Here is a 15,262-nt window from a genome sequence, read left to right on the forward strand (position 1 = left end):
AAATATACCTAACAAATCATTGCAAAAATGTGACATCTGCCTATATTATAGGTGATATTTGGGTAGATGAAAATGAAGAGCAATTGAAAGCAACATGCTAGGAGTGCTTAGAAAGACAAACTCAGTAAGTGGGAAATTAAAATAAAAGACTCCTTTTATTAAAAGAGGTCAGGCTACAAAAGAGAACGGAATCCCTTTGCTGTATGTTTTACAAACAGACAAAACTAAAGCACTTTTGAAGAAGAAAAGGGTATGGCTCGCCAGAGAAATTTCTATGCATAGGTGACAAGAGATGTAGCATTCCAGGGAGAGGAAAATAGTGGAGACTTAAGGCAAATCTTCCTGGCTGGAAGAAGAAATAGAGAAAGAAAGATGGGTAATATCAGGGAGAAACTTAAAATATTTAAGAATTCTCACTGTTGCTGGGGCGTCTGCGTGGCTCCAGTCAGTGGAGGGTAGGACTCTCAGTTTCAGTTTAGGTCACAATCTCAGGGTCCTGGGATCAAGCCCCGCAGAGGCTCCACACTCAGGGCTCTGAGTCTGCATGGGATTCTCTCCCTCTCACTCCCCTTCCCTCTCTACTCCTTCCCCTGGTCTCATGTGTGCACACGAGTGCTTGCACTCTCTCTCTAAAATAAATAAATAAAATCTTTTAAAAAATATATTCTTACTGTTGTCAAAAGCAAATGGATACCACCAGGTATTTCTGTGGAGAGAAATGAAAGAAGGACACCATGGCCAAAGAGCATGAGCAAAGGAGAGAGTGGTGAACGTGAAAAGTCCAACAGGGGCGTTCAGGTCTGACAGCCATGCAAAGATTTTACTTCTCCTTGAGGGCAACCAGAATGGGTGACGCAGGGCAGGTACGACTAGGTTTGTGCTCCAGGAATCATGCTGGCTACTACTGGGAAGGGGACTGGGGAGAGGGGGGAGTGAAGATGGAAAAAACCATTAGCTGACAACTGCGGAGACTTGCTGAAAAATGGCAAGGCCTCTGACCACAGCGAGGGTGTGGGCAATACAGACAGAGAAAGCAGCTGGGCTTGAAAGAGATTTTGGCAGGCATGGTGACTTAGTGGATGTCAAGAATGGGGGAGATGGGGGCGTCGGTAGAACATGCGGCTCCCGATTTCAGAGTTCTAAGTTCAAGCCCCATGTTGGGTGTATAGATTGCTTAAAAATGAAATCTTGTATTTAAAAAAAAAAAAAAAAAAAGAATGGGGAAGATAAGTCCCTTCTGGCTCTGGCACACTACATGACAGAAGCCACCACTTCATGAAAAGAAACAGGTTGAAAGGAAAACATCTGATCCACTGTGGACAGGTTAAACTGGAGAAACCTGGGAGAGGAGACTGATGGTGTCCGAGGAGTTAAAGTTGAGAAGAGCAGGCCAATTAGAACGCAGATCCACCCAGAACATACAAAGCATGGAGGCAGACGTCCACATGGAGGAATTCAGAACGGGAAACAGAGAAACGCAAGACAAAGCCAGCAGTATGTAACTCATTCCTATATAATAACTGAAGTTTTAGAAAAAATAAGATACTAAAGAAGAAGCTGAAAAGGATGAAAATTAGAAGATCAAGGTGCAGCTGGATTTTATTTCCAAAAAAAGTGTTCTTATGTGCAAATTAGTATTTCAGAATGTTTCCATTTGTAAGTTCACGTATAAATAAATAACTTAGAAAGGCAATCTAACTTTCAGGATTTTTGTCCTTCAGTTAAATAAAAATAATACTGTTTTAGACTTTTATATTTCGTATTTAACTTGACTGGCTCTCCCGTTACAGCCTAGTGATAGTATAAATTTTCCTGCTCTCCTGTGAGCCTGAGACTGTCTTCAGGAAACTCTAACGCAGATTTCAGAAATAATAATCATCTGAACAAAAATAAGATTGTTTTCTGACACTCAGTGACCAATTTGTGACTGAGGACATCAAAAAATTAAAATGTATGCAGTTTTACAGGATAAATGATATGTTATACTTTTATTCTACATTCAAAGTTGAAAAAGTAAGCAATTTTAGAAAACGTAAGTCAAAGGAATTATAAGCAAATATTAATTTACATTTTGGATATCAAAGAGCAGAGCCATTCAAGCACACAAATGAAGCCTGGACTTTCAAAAATCTTTCTACTTGAATAGTAAATAGAGCATGAAAACAGACTTTTATCTTGCTAAAAGACGTTTCAGGAATAAAATTACTACACAAATGCAGTTTCTCTTTAAATGTTCTCTGAATAAAATATTACAATCCACTCATTATCTGATTCTCTTTCCGAAGGGCTAGAAGATAAAACAGTAGCTAATGGCAGACAACCCAAATCTAGGGGCCTCACTGACTCCAAAGACTACTGTACATTAATTAGTTCTAAAGCCAAGTGGGGGAATAATCAAAAAAAACTATTTGCTTTTCCTAAAAGCTCAAAAGACCAGATAGATGGAAAAAATCATGGAACTGTTAAGAGAGATCCTACACATCTGAAAGTTATCATTTTGTACGGAGTTTACTTTCTTTCCAAGTCCCAGGAAAGACAATGTTCTTTCAACTGATCCTTGTTCAAACACGAAGTCGGTTGTAGAGGTACTCTGAGATGTAGTTTATAACTTGAACGATATTATTAATCATATACTCATAAAAATTATGGCTCTGAGTTTTAGACAGGGAATTGAAAATGACCTCTATCAAAGTTCACGGGGTCCCATCTGTATGGGAAGTCACGACCAGGCCACAGAGGAGAGGACCCCTAGGAGTAGCTTTCTCCTGACTACCTGCTGTTTCCAAAACACTGGCCAGACATTAGCTGCACACGCTGCCAGGATCAAACGGAGGCCAAAAGCCACTGCTTATTTCATGGGGACTCAGAAATTAACTTTAACCAAATTACATTTTTGCTCTCAAGATTTTTTATTTTAATAAAAGCTCACAATCAACTTGAGAAAAAAATATTATTTGAACAACTAAGCAGTCATCCAACAAGACAGTAAACTGTCCTTCCTTTTCTGCCCTTTACAAAACAATTTCTTTAAGCCCTCTATCCTTTAGAATTCATCAGATGAATAATATAGAATCACAAATACATCTGTTTTTATTCCTTAAATAAAATTCCCTAGCTTTGAGGGGAGGAGGCACATGCTCCTCGTCACCTATTTTTTTGAACTTTTTATTTTGGAATAATTGCAGAATTACGAAAAAAATCACAAAAATTGTATGAAGAATTATTGTACATCCTTCACCCAGAGTCACCAAATGTTAACATCTGTTAACACATTTATCATTCATTTTTTTTCCCGTTATACACACACACACACACACACACACACACACTCTCTTTTCCTTACATATCTGGGGGTAAGTCGAAAACAGGATGTACTTTACCTCTACATACTTCAGTATTTCCTAAAACCAAGGTAAGTCTCTCATGTAATCACAGTACAATGACCAGATCTGAAAATTAACATTGGTAACAGTATCATTATCTAATCTGCAAACCTTACTCAAATTTCACCAACTGTCTCATTTATGACCTTTACTACAAAAGAAAAACTTTTTTTTCTGGTCCAAGAACTAATCCTGCACTTAGTTGTCACGTAGTCTTAGTTTCCTTTGATCTAGATAAGTTGATCCACTTTTGTTGTTTCTTGACCTTGACACTTTGGAAGAGTGCAAGCCATTTATTTCACACACTGTCTTTCAATTTGGTTTGTCTGCTGTTTCCTCATGATTATATCCAGGTTGTACATGTTGGGGAGAACATCACAGAAACGATGTGCTGTTTTCAGCACATCATACCTCAAGAGGCACATGATGTTTGATACGTCCCCCTACCAGTGATATTAATTGTGAGCATTTGGGTAAACTGCCAGGTCTGTTCATTTTGAAGATATTATATTTCCCACTATAGGATCTCTTCGGGATATACTATGAAACTATGCAAATACCTGTTGCTCATCATATTTTCACCCACTAATTTTAGCATCTGTCATTGATGATTCTTACCTAAACAATTGGGCACAAATGGGGATTTTTCTACATCAATTAAAAATCTACTGTAGAAAAGAGCTGTGCCTCTTCCCCCTTTTATCTTTCTTATCTATTTATGTCAGTATGACCCCACGGACTCTTATCTTATTCCAAGGGCTTTAATCCATTGCTACCATTATTTATTTTGTTGCTGAAGTTTTCCCAGGTTGGCCACTGGTAACCCCTTAGAGCTGGCTCCTGTGTCTTTTTAACATATCATCATATTACTTTCTTATACAAGATGTTTCAGGCTCATCTTAACACTCTTCTGGAAATCAGCCATTTTACCATGGAGTACTGGTTCCATTTATGAGACAATGGTATTTAAAAAATAAGATCTGGGTTCTTGGTATGCTCATCGCTATGGGTGTCAATGTTTCCATGACCTCTCAGCAGGCCAGTGGTTCTCAATCGAGGGTGATTTGCCTCCCTCCCTCATGACATATAGCAGTGTCTGGAAATACCTGATTGTCACAATTGAGGGGACACTACAGTCATTTAGTGAGTAGAGGCCAAGGGTGATAATAAATATCCTACAATGTGAAGGACAGCCCCCCCACACAACAAAAAATCGTCTACCCCAACAGGGCTAAAGAAACCCTGAGCTAGAGATTATGTGTATATATGTACACACAAACACACACGCACACAATAACATCTGTACACTTATTTTTCAATCTATGTTAAAAATCACAAGTTTAGGGGCACCTGGGTGGCTCAGTCGTTGGGCGTCTGCCTTCGGCTCGGGTCGTGATCCCAGGGTCCTGGGATCAAGCCCTGCATCGGGCTCCCTGCTCCACAGGAAGCCTGCTTCCCCCACTCCCAGTCCCCCTGCTTGTGTTCCCTCTCTCACTGTCTCTCTGAGTGTCAAATAAATAAATAAATAAATAAAATCTTAAAAAAAAAAAAAATCACAAGTTTACACTGATACCTCGTTTCAACTCCACACCACAAGGTTCACTGTATCCTCATCCATGTCCACATCTATAACTTCTTTCTCTGACAATGAGAAATGTCACTCATCTTATCCACAATCCATGTATTTATTTCCTCAATCCCAGAATACACATAAATTGGTTTCAGAACTGCTAACCCATGAACTAGGAAAAACAAACCTATTAATGTTTGTTTATACATGTTGTATTTAGCTTGAGGGTATCCAGTCAAAATATGGCTAAAAGTTATTTAAGGCTAGATTTTTTTTTCTCTCCCCCCTCCCTACCCCTGTTCACCATGATTATTCATACAGTACTATCCATTTGTCTCTGTTTGTACTCCACTTTGAGTTTCTTCCCCAGAATATTAATTTTATTTTGAAATATTAATGTCAGAATTCTAAAAGTAAAATCCAAGAAGTCTCTCCCTTTCATTCCTTGTACTTTGTTTCCCATCCCCCAAACATTTCTCCCCGATCCTCCCTCCACACCCTGTAAATACACCATCTTATTAGTTCTGCTCTTGTGTATGTTTATGTGTTTCCAGAAATGAGCAGATACACGTATATATTCTTACTTTCCCTAGTCATCCACCAATATCTATTCTTTTTCCTTTAATAAGAGAAACGCTACTTTTTAGCTTAGTATATGGCCCCCTTGACATCTACATTTCCCATCTTCCTAGTAGCTATGTACGACCACATGATTAAATGCCAATAGGATGGGAGGAGAATTAAAGGTGCTTTCTAGGTTATGCCCTGGGGGGGAAAAAAATGGGTGTGAACTCCCCCTGCCACCTTCCTGCTGAGGCTGGATGATGGGTATAAAAGCAGCCACTCTGGGGCCCCCAAATGAAAACCATCTGCTGTGAATCTGAGAGTCTCCTTACCAGCCCTTGACAATCTCCTTTTGAGACAATGACAATGGCAGAGAAATTAAATCGTATCTTTCTTAGGTCACTATGTTTTTTATTCTCTGTTATAACTGCTTAGATTACAGCCTAACTATGAAGGTCCTCAGGTAGGAAGAGGATAGAGCATCCCAGGAAATGAAAACAGTGAAGGAGGAAGAACAAAGGGAAAGGGGGAGTGATGAGATAAAGTGGTGTAAATGACCACAGAGTCACAGGAATGCAATGGGGAGACATTAAAGAGTTTTAAGCAGGGAAGGGATCATTAGGATTGTACTTTAATGTCTACTTTGTCCATACTGAAGAATGGATTGGTGCAGATAAAGAGTATATACAGAGAACCCATTCAGAAAGCTATTACACTGGGCCATGACATACGTAGTAGCAGCATGGGATGGCAGAGCCAAAGAAAGGGAAATCAAGTCAGAGGCTATTTAGAGGAAGTGGATAGACCCAGCCCCCTCACAACGCCTTTGCAACCACTTTTCTGAGCCCAAGGACTCACCTTCCTACCAGGTACTTCAGGGACTCTGCACCCACTTCCAGAAGGATCAGCTTCTTTGGCCATTCCTCAGCCTTAGAACATCAGCTCATCCAACTACTCCCACCTCCCCAAAATACCTCTGCCAATTCTTTTCCAAGCCACTCCACAATATTTTCTGAGATGGCTACTCCACGATCATCAGTCAGGTATACTGAGGGGTATTTTCAGGGAACATTCCATCTATCATCTTGCCTCACCTGAAAACTTCAGTGCCCCCAAGGACCTCACTTCTCCAGCAGCCCTCACATACCTCCTTGAGATCCATGTCATGACACGTTAGAACATTTAGATTACAGCCTAACTATTTCTAGAACATTACCTCTTCTAATCCTTGGAGAAACTTCTTTTTCCTTGAGGTTTATTTTATCTGGTCAAAAAATCTTCTCCAATTCCCTGTCATCTACCAACTTCATCGTCACAACCCAGTATTTGCTGCAGAATTTATGTCACTCGACTTATGACCTTCCTTCGGATCCTAACTCCTGTCACCTTGTGTGGATGACTCAGGCAACATCCTCACCACTCAGCCCTTAGGATCTCATTTCAAATAATCTCCTCTCTTACTTTAGCCACCTAGTCCCAGAGTCACACCGTGAAATCATCTAAGGTTCGCTAACTACACCATATTCAAAATCACCAATTCAAAATAAATTTCTTGTTCCAAATGCAACCCCCACCTCTCCATCTCATTTCCCAGGTGCCTTGACTGGACCAATATTGAAACCTCCAATCTAGAATGTGAGACATTTTGCAAGTCAGCTCCCCTGGACTCTTCTGAAGAGTTAATGAAAAGAAATCCAAAAAGAAAAAGAGCAAGATAATAAAGAGACATAAATAAAATCAATGTGTAAACTCTGACTGGATTGTGGATGGTATTAAAAAAAGATTAAAAAAAAAAAAAGACAGTTCTTTGCAGAATTGAAGAAACTTGAATACGGACTATACATTAAATGATATTATGAGATTTCTGTTAATTTTCTTGAGTGTGATAATGGTATTGTGATTCTGTAGGAAAGTGATCCATACTGAAATATTTAGGAGTCACGTGTCATGACGTCTGCAACTTTCTTTCAAATAGTTGAGGAAAAAAACAAGAAGGGAAGGGAAGGAATAAGAGGAGAAAGGAGAAGGCAAAGAAAGGGAGAGACGGAGGAAAAAAAGATATAGAAAAGCTTAGCAATCTAGGTGAAGAGCATACAGGTGTGCAATGTACTATTCATTCAACTTTTCTCTAGGTTTGAAAATACCTAAAATAAAAAGCCTGCGGGGAATGTATCAAGAGAAAACAAACTTCTGATAAACCTTTTGAGCGAACTATATATATATATTATATATATATTTATATAATATATATATATTTCAATATGATGTGTATACATCCACATCTTTCTCTATGCTCATCCAAAAACAATAAAGATATTGTAGGATGGGAAGGTGGCTTAACTAACATCAGACTGCACCATACCTTACTCTGCAAATTGCCTTCCTACTTAATGTAAGGACATGTTTTCAAGTACCAGCTAAGTAGTAACTTACACTGAAGATGCATAGAATTCTTTCAGTCCATCCATTTGGTGGACACTTCAGTTGGTTAGAATTTGGGCTCTGTAAACAATGCTGTCATAAATGTCCTCGTTAACATTACCTCACAATTCAGTCTTTTAATTCTGTAGGATAAGATTCCTAAAGACTGAACAGGTAGGTCAAAGAGTATGCACTTTTAACATCCGATGCCAGATCATCATCCCAAAAGATAAGAGCAAGTAATACTCCAAACACTCCCAAGTGTGCCCATCCCCTGTATTTCCCCTCCACAGTGAGTTATCAGTCTTTTAAAAAATGCTGCCACTCTGGGGAGCCGTTCAAAGGAAGCACAAAGTGAGGTACTCTCAACAGAGTCACATGTAAGTCCTAAGACAGTGCTCACATTACTTTCAAAGAACCAAATACAGAGGTGAGGAAAGAAAAATACTTTTTTACTCCACCATTACAGCATCTATGAATTCACGTTATCTTTCTGTCTGTTTCATATCAAGTTTATTAGAAACTCCTTGAAATAGGGATATTATCACTCATTCATTAATTCATTCAACAAATATTACTCACCTACCATGTGTCAGGCACTGCTAAGCACTAATAATATACAAGTAAACAGGATAAACACCATCACTGCCCTCACGCACCTAATTTTCTTATGAGATAATCCAACATTTAGCAACTAGACAACTAATATTTTAATTACAGTTATGGTAAATGCTTTGAAGAAGCAGAACAGGGTGCAATGAAATGACATATCAGATAAAGGGCTAGTATCCAAAATCTATAAAGAATTTACCAAACTCAACACCCAGAGAACAAATAATCCAATCGAGAAATGGGCAGAAGACATGAACAGACACTTCTGCAAAGAAGACATCCAAATGGCCAACAGACACATGAAAAAGTGCTCAACAGCACTTGGCATCAGGGAAATATAAATCAAAACCACAATGAGATACCACCTCACACCAGTCAGAATGGCTAAAATTAACAAGTCAGAAATCGACAGATGCTGGTGAGGATGCGGAGCAAGGGGAACGCTCCTACGCTGTTGGTGGGAATGCAAGCTGGTGCAGCCACTCTGGTTATGGAGGTTCCTCAAAAAGTTGAAAATCACGTTGTTACTAAATGGTGTCAGGACAGGATAGGAATCCAGGCCTGTCTGATTTCTTTCTATTGTATCACAGTGAACCAAAAGCAGAAATTTCATATTAAGCATGGAAAAAAACTATCTGCTCAATGAAACACATTTTATATTACATATGATACATATAAAGTTAGGAGAATAACAGCAAGCCTACTAATCTGTATTTAAGTCACTTAATTTAAAAATGTAGTAACTAGGGGCACCTGGGTGGCTCACTCGGTTAAGCATCTGCCTTCAGCTCAGGTCATGATCCGGGACCCTAGGATCCACTCTTGCATCAGGCTCCTTGCTCAGCAGGGAGTCTGCTTCTCTCTCTGCCCCTCCCCCTGCTCATGCTCCCTCTCCCTCTCTTTCAAATAAATAAATAAAATCTTTTTAAAAAATAAAATAGGGGCGCCTGGATGGCTCAGTCGTTAAGCACCTGCATTCAGTTCAGGTCATGATCCCAGGGTCCTGGGATCGGGCCCCGTATCGGGCTCCCTGCTCAGCAGGAAGCCTGCTTCTCCCTCTCCCACTCCCTCTGCTTGTGTTCCCTGTCTCGCTGTGTCTCTCTCTGGCAAATAAATAAATAAAATCTTTAAAAACTAAATAAAAATAAATTAAAAATGTAGTAACTAGTGAATATATGATGTAGAGTAAGTAAAATGGCATTCATTTAAATATAAAACATGAAAGTGTATTCTATAAATATGAAGGAGTATTCCTTTCAGAAGCCAGAGTAGCATACAACGCTAGTATTTTGACAAACTGCCCATATGCCATGCCACTACGTTACATCAAAATTTAATAGAGATGTGATTTGACAAAATATTCTTTGTCAAATTGACTACCTCAAATTCATGAATTTACCACTCAAGCTCATTAGAGCAAAACCCAAATTGACCAAAATCTAATTCAACAACCAGAATAAAAATTACAAAAATACTCGCTGGGTAGGAATCTAGAAAACTCTTACAAATACTTTAAAGGCCTCTGGGAATAATATCCCCAAGTACCTTGTTTATGTCTATTTGTGTGTAGTTAAACACACAGAGACGAACACCCAAACTAGTTGTGGGTTTCAAACACACATTTGGGGGGATATTATTTCTAAGGAAAATAGACCCTTCCAGGCCTACTTAACCAATATTTAGAGAAAAAATGCTGCTTATGGTGGAACTTGGCAGAGTTAAAAAATATATTAAATACTCCACAATTAAAGCTAAAAAAGAACTAGAGAATGAGCTAAAAAGAATGTGAAGAGGATTTTTCAAAATGTGTATATGCTTTGGATACTGATGTTACTGATAATTTTTTTTATTACATCTGAGTTCCCTTGAGAGCTTACTGTTTTCTTTCCATTAACAAAGGTGAATCACGAGCCCATAAGGTTAGATACAATCACTGTTACTTGTCAGTTAACAAATGTTAAGAAAAGAGAGTGACAGTAAAAGGAAAAGGAGGGAAGAAATTTCTCCAGATCCAACAAGAGAAAAAAATGAGGAAAAGTGAGGACTGGATGACTATTTTTCACCATAGACAAAAATGAGCAGAGAAATGTAAAAATAGTCTCTAGGGGCCCCTGGGTGGCTCAACCAGTCAAGCATCTGACTCTTGATTTTGGCTCAGGGGATGATTTCAGGGTCATTAGATGGAGCCCCGTGTCAGCATGGAGCCTGCTTGGGATTCTCTCCCTCCTCTCCCGCCCCTCCCCCCAACTGGCCACCACCCCATCCCACCACTCACGCTCTCAAAAAAAATAAATAAATAAAGTCCACTCAATTGTCCTGAGCCACTACTGTACCATTGTATGAACTGTTTACTGCACAAAGGCACTGGGTCAGTGGTGCAGAGTAAGGGTTTGACATGCTACATTGCTAAGCTGGGCTCTCTGTCTCAGGGCTGAATACACCCTGAGAAAAGAGCACTTTTTCTAATTCACACAAAGTTGTAGTCCACTTGCCAAGCCTTCTGACCTACAGGCTGTGTCCCCTTGAAGGGAATCTTTTTGAAACTGCATAAAGCTCTGTATGGGCTTGATGGGGGCCAGGTACTCATACTCCACCACTGTTCTAACCCCTCAGCCTCCAAATTTTAGCCTCCTAGCTCCACTGTTTTAACGAGCCATGAAAAAACAGCAAAACTACCCAGACCAGTCCTTCCCATGGAATGTTCTTAGACCCACACTATTCACTTACAACGCAAAGTGAACTTATATTTTACACTTTAAATTTAATGTTAAACTCCATTTTTCTGAAGTTGATGATAATTTAGGCTGGACTACAATGAAATGATCTTTTCACGACTAATGAAAAGTTGCTAATACAATTTACAACATAATTTACTCCTTAAGGGGAGTAAGGATAACTTTGATTTCATTATTTAAATAAAATGGCTGTGAGGCACTTGGCTGGCTTAGTCGGTGAAGCATGCAACTCTTGATCTCAGGGTTGTAAGTTTGAGCCCCACACAGGGTGTAGAGATTACTTAAAGATAAAATCTTTTATATATACATATAAAAGTAAAATGGTTGCTCCTAATTCAGTTATTGCTTTACATCCTAAAGGCTTCTAGAATCACACTTTCTTAAGCATTAGTACTGACCTGTATGTACATGAGGTAACAAAATTGCATTTGCTAGAGAATATTTTATAATTTGCTCTTATAGACACAAAGGGCTATTCCCTCTACTCCCAAATTAGTCAACTGCAGGTGACTGTATTTTATATCTCCATGCATTTTCAAAGTTTCATCCTACAAAACATCATCGACAACGACAAAAGACGATAAATAGCTAATTTGCTGCACTGGCCAGTAACAGACTTCAGAATATTAGAACCATTTTCCATACAGTACATAAAAATACTAAATGCTCATCTAGTAAAGGTCATGAATCATAAGGTTAATTAAATAATTGAAGGTATATACGTAGAGTATAGGGCTGCTAAAGAAAATGAAATACCTATTCTTAATTAGTATGTCAGTTTAGATCAAGTTTTTCTTATTTCTATTTAAACACATAGTAACCACATTTTCTACTGAATTCCCTAGCGTATCTTCAAGCTGTTTTCTAGAACTGGACACCATGTACAATAATAAGACCCCAAACGTTTGTTTTCACCTCGAATAACGTAATTATCCAGTGCATCTTCCATTCTCTTCAGTGCTTCAGTTCTATCAGAACCATATGTGATCAGCTAAAAGCAAACAAACAAAAAACAATTTACATAGGTATCTATAAATCTATCTAAAAGTCAAATAATTCATCCTAATAAAAATCAAAATATTTCCTAACAGATTTCCCAGAACATCTTTTGAACCTTCACAGTGGTTCAGTTTGTAATATAAAGTATGGCAATTAAGATTTTTAAAACTAAATAAATATGAAAATCAAGCTATTTCAGACATTTCTCCTATATTCACTATCACAGAAAAGAGCTATTTGAGCTTAACAATGAAATAAAAGCAAGTATAAAAAGTTTAAAAGGGAAGATATCAAAATGTGAACATTATTTGGGATAGAATATGAAGATCTGTGATAGGGGAGGATTAGGCAAGATTTGTTTTTTCTCTCCCTACAAGAATGTTGTTTCCAAGTTTGACACCCTGCTTAGCTAGCTTTTACACATAACACAGAACAGAAGCAAAGGGTTCTTGTATTAGAAAACCAGAAGGGTCTTCCTATTCTATATGACTTTCTGCCTATTTAGAGGAATCCTAAACAAATAAGCAATAAGTAACATTTTATTACTAATTTGCTTGCTAATAAGACCTTAAGTACTCATAAAATATTTTTCTCATTATTACATTAGTCAACGTGTAGTGTACAATTACTTTAGTACATTCCATCAGTTCCTCAGTATCAAGCCAGCCTGAAAATTTATTTGTAGGCCACGTTTCTGAACAGAAATGTATTCATCAAAAATGGAACATCTACTAAAAATCAATCTATAATATTTTTGTTTCTTATTTTTAAACTAAATAGTGCTCCCCTAACAACCAAAATATCTAAAGTTCACTTTAATAATGTTACTATAAAAACTTAAGGGAAAAAAGATAAATAAAAATTGGTTTGCTTGCTGTAAGCACATCACCTTGAGAAAGGGTTTTTAGTAAATTCTGCAGTCAGAATTCTACATTTTATGAGATCTTACAATTCTAACAATCTAAGAATTTAAGCAGCATTGTTATTCTGGAAAGTCAAATTTCAAAAAGACAGGTGGACAAAAAGACATCTTATACTCTTACATAAAATTTAATTACGTGCAATCCCCACAAATTACGGATTCATAAAAATTGAAGAAAAATGGTAAAAAGTACTCCAAAAAACATGACTTATCACCCCAATTCTTTGATATGGCCTGCCATTCATACTTCTATCTCAGGCATTTTTCAGGAATGACCAAATAACAACTTAATTCATCCTCACTGTATGGGCTGTGTTGGCGCCACTGGGTAGGTAGCTTTGTTACTGTTGGGAAAGGGGATCATCATTGGATTTGAGATTTGACAGGGTGGGAAGAGCCACTCACTGACTTGAATGGGGAGTGTTACAAAGTAACATGGTATTGAAATTTCTCAAGAGGAAGAAAATCTGCTCTGCTTTCACTTTTCCATCAGTGCACAATTACTTGTTTAATTCAGAGAAAAGCTCCATTTCAGATTTTTTTAATTAAATACTTCCACTGTCTCTTCAGAAGAAAAACGAACAAAGCTATTAAGAAATCAAACTAACTTTTGAAATCATTGGATCATAATAAATGCTAATATCACTTCCTGGTTGGATGCCGCTGTCAACCCGGACCTGGGAGAAAGAAAGAAACGAAAGTGACTTCATATCGTGCAGATATTTTTCTCACAACAATTTTCATTTCTAAGGAGCAGATGGATAATTTAATCTCAAGTAACTTTTCAGCTTCCAGAAAACAGAAGAACGATCTAAACTATATAGAGACCGGGCGCCTGGGTGGCTCAGTTGGTTTAGCGACTGCCTTCGGCTCAGGTCATGATCCTGGAGTCCCTGGATCAAGTCCCACATCAGGCTCCCTGCTCAGCGGGGGGTCTGCTTCTCCCTCTGACCCTCTTCCCTCTCGTGCTCTCTGTCTCTCATTCTCTCTCAAAAAAAAAAAAAAAAAAAATCTTTAAACTATATAGAGACCAAATTATCTTGATCTGTTAGTGTGTAGTATAATGTATTTTTTGTTCTTTCATTAAACAAAGGAACTAAGAAACCTCAAAAAAATAACAATACTACGACTTTATATATCACTATCCTGGGATGCATTTGTAGCTAGTTGATGGTGTCTTCCAACTGAAGCATGGCATGAATGATGCCCCTTCTAGGCACACTCCCCACTGTACCCTTCTGAGAGCTCCAAGGAGGACCCCAGTCAAGCCAGGCAGCAGGACTCAGGAGTTCTGTTCATCAGCTCTACAGGAACACTGGTCCTGCGGCTTTCATGTCTATAACACTTTCCTTTTTTGCCTTACCCTCTCAACTGTACAACGTTTTTTCTCTGTTACTGTTAGTCCCCCGAGACTTTAATGTTTACACAGCTTTTCTCATAGCTTTGCTTTGTAAGGACACAGCCCCAATTAGAGTTCTGATTTTGCGATTTTCATGGTGGAAAAAAATAGCTCAAGTTCAAAATATTCTTTTGAAGAGTCTGATTGCTGTTAACCAGCCAACAAGTTAGTTAGTACATCGCTGATTCTTGTTTTCCTCTCCCAGTTTGATACCAGCAGTAAGGCACAGAGGTTAGCCATGTAAAACTTTTAAAATGAGCAGTTGCTGAGGACAAAATATTTATTAAATTATTGTGCCTAAGTTTTGGAATCTGAAGTATTTAAATGTTAATCAAAATACTTAAGACTGTCAAGCATGTCCTAGGGGTCTTGAAGATAGAGGAATTTAATCGAAGCTGCTAGAACAGCAGGACTTTGATGCCCAACATTGTAAAGGGGTGGGAAGAGAAGAGCGGAAGCTCACGTAGCTCGTCACCTGTGGGAAGAAGCCTTCCTAATAAACAGCAGCTCATCTGTCTGCAGCAAGGCAGAAAAAGGTCAACACAGCGGCTGTTAGGCCTTTAATATTTTAATTTAGGCAATTATCAAGGGACCACATGTAGAACCTCTTGTCTAGGATATCCACATGAGGGTATGATGATGGCTTTATTATACGGT

At 38.4% G+C, this 15,262-nt stretch overlaps 1 protein-coding gene across 3 annotated transcripts in view; it reads right to left on the reverse strand.

Annotated features, from left to right (window-relative positions):
• Nucleotides 1-15,262, reverse strand: part of PCCA (propionyl-CoA carboxylase subunit alpha) — a 403,499-nt gene that overhangs the window by 198,095 nt on the left and 190,142 nt on the right. For all 3 annotated transcript variants that reach the window (XM_045869658.2, XM_045869657.2, XM_064585924.1), the window contains 2 exons: nucleotides 13,815-13,883; nucleotides 12,201-12,276 (listed from right to left, as the gene is read on the reverse strand). In XM_045869658.2, coding sequence (XP_045725614.1) covers nucleotides 12,201-12,276; nucleotides 13,815-13,883 — 145 coding nt within the window. The remainder of the gene's footprint in view (nucleotides 1-12,200; nucleotides 12,277-13,814; nucleotides 13,884-15,262) is intronic.

Source organism: Mirounga angustirostris, unplaced genomic scaffold, assembly GCF_029215605.1.
Source record: "Mirounga angustirostris isolate CCGP_5_RB_7025 unplaced genomic scaffold, mMirAng1.0.hap1 SCAF_3, whole genome shotgun sequence".
NCBI lineage: Eukaryota > Metazoa > Chordata > Mammalia > Carnivora > Phocidae > Mirounga > Mirounga angustirostris.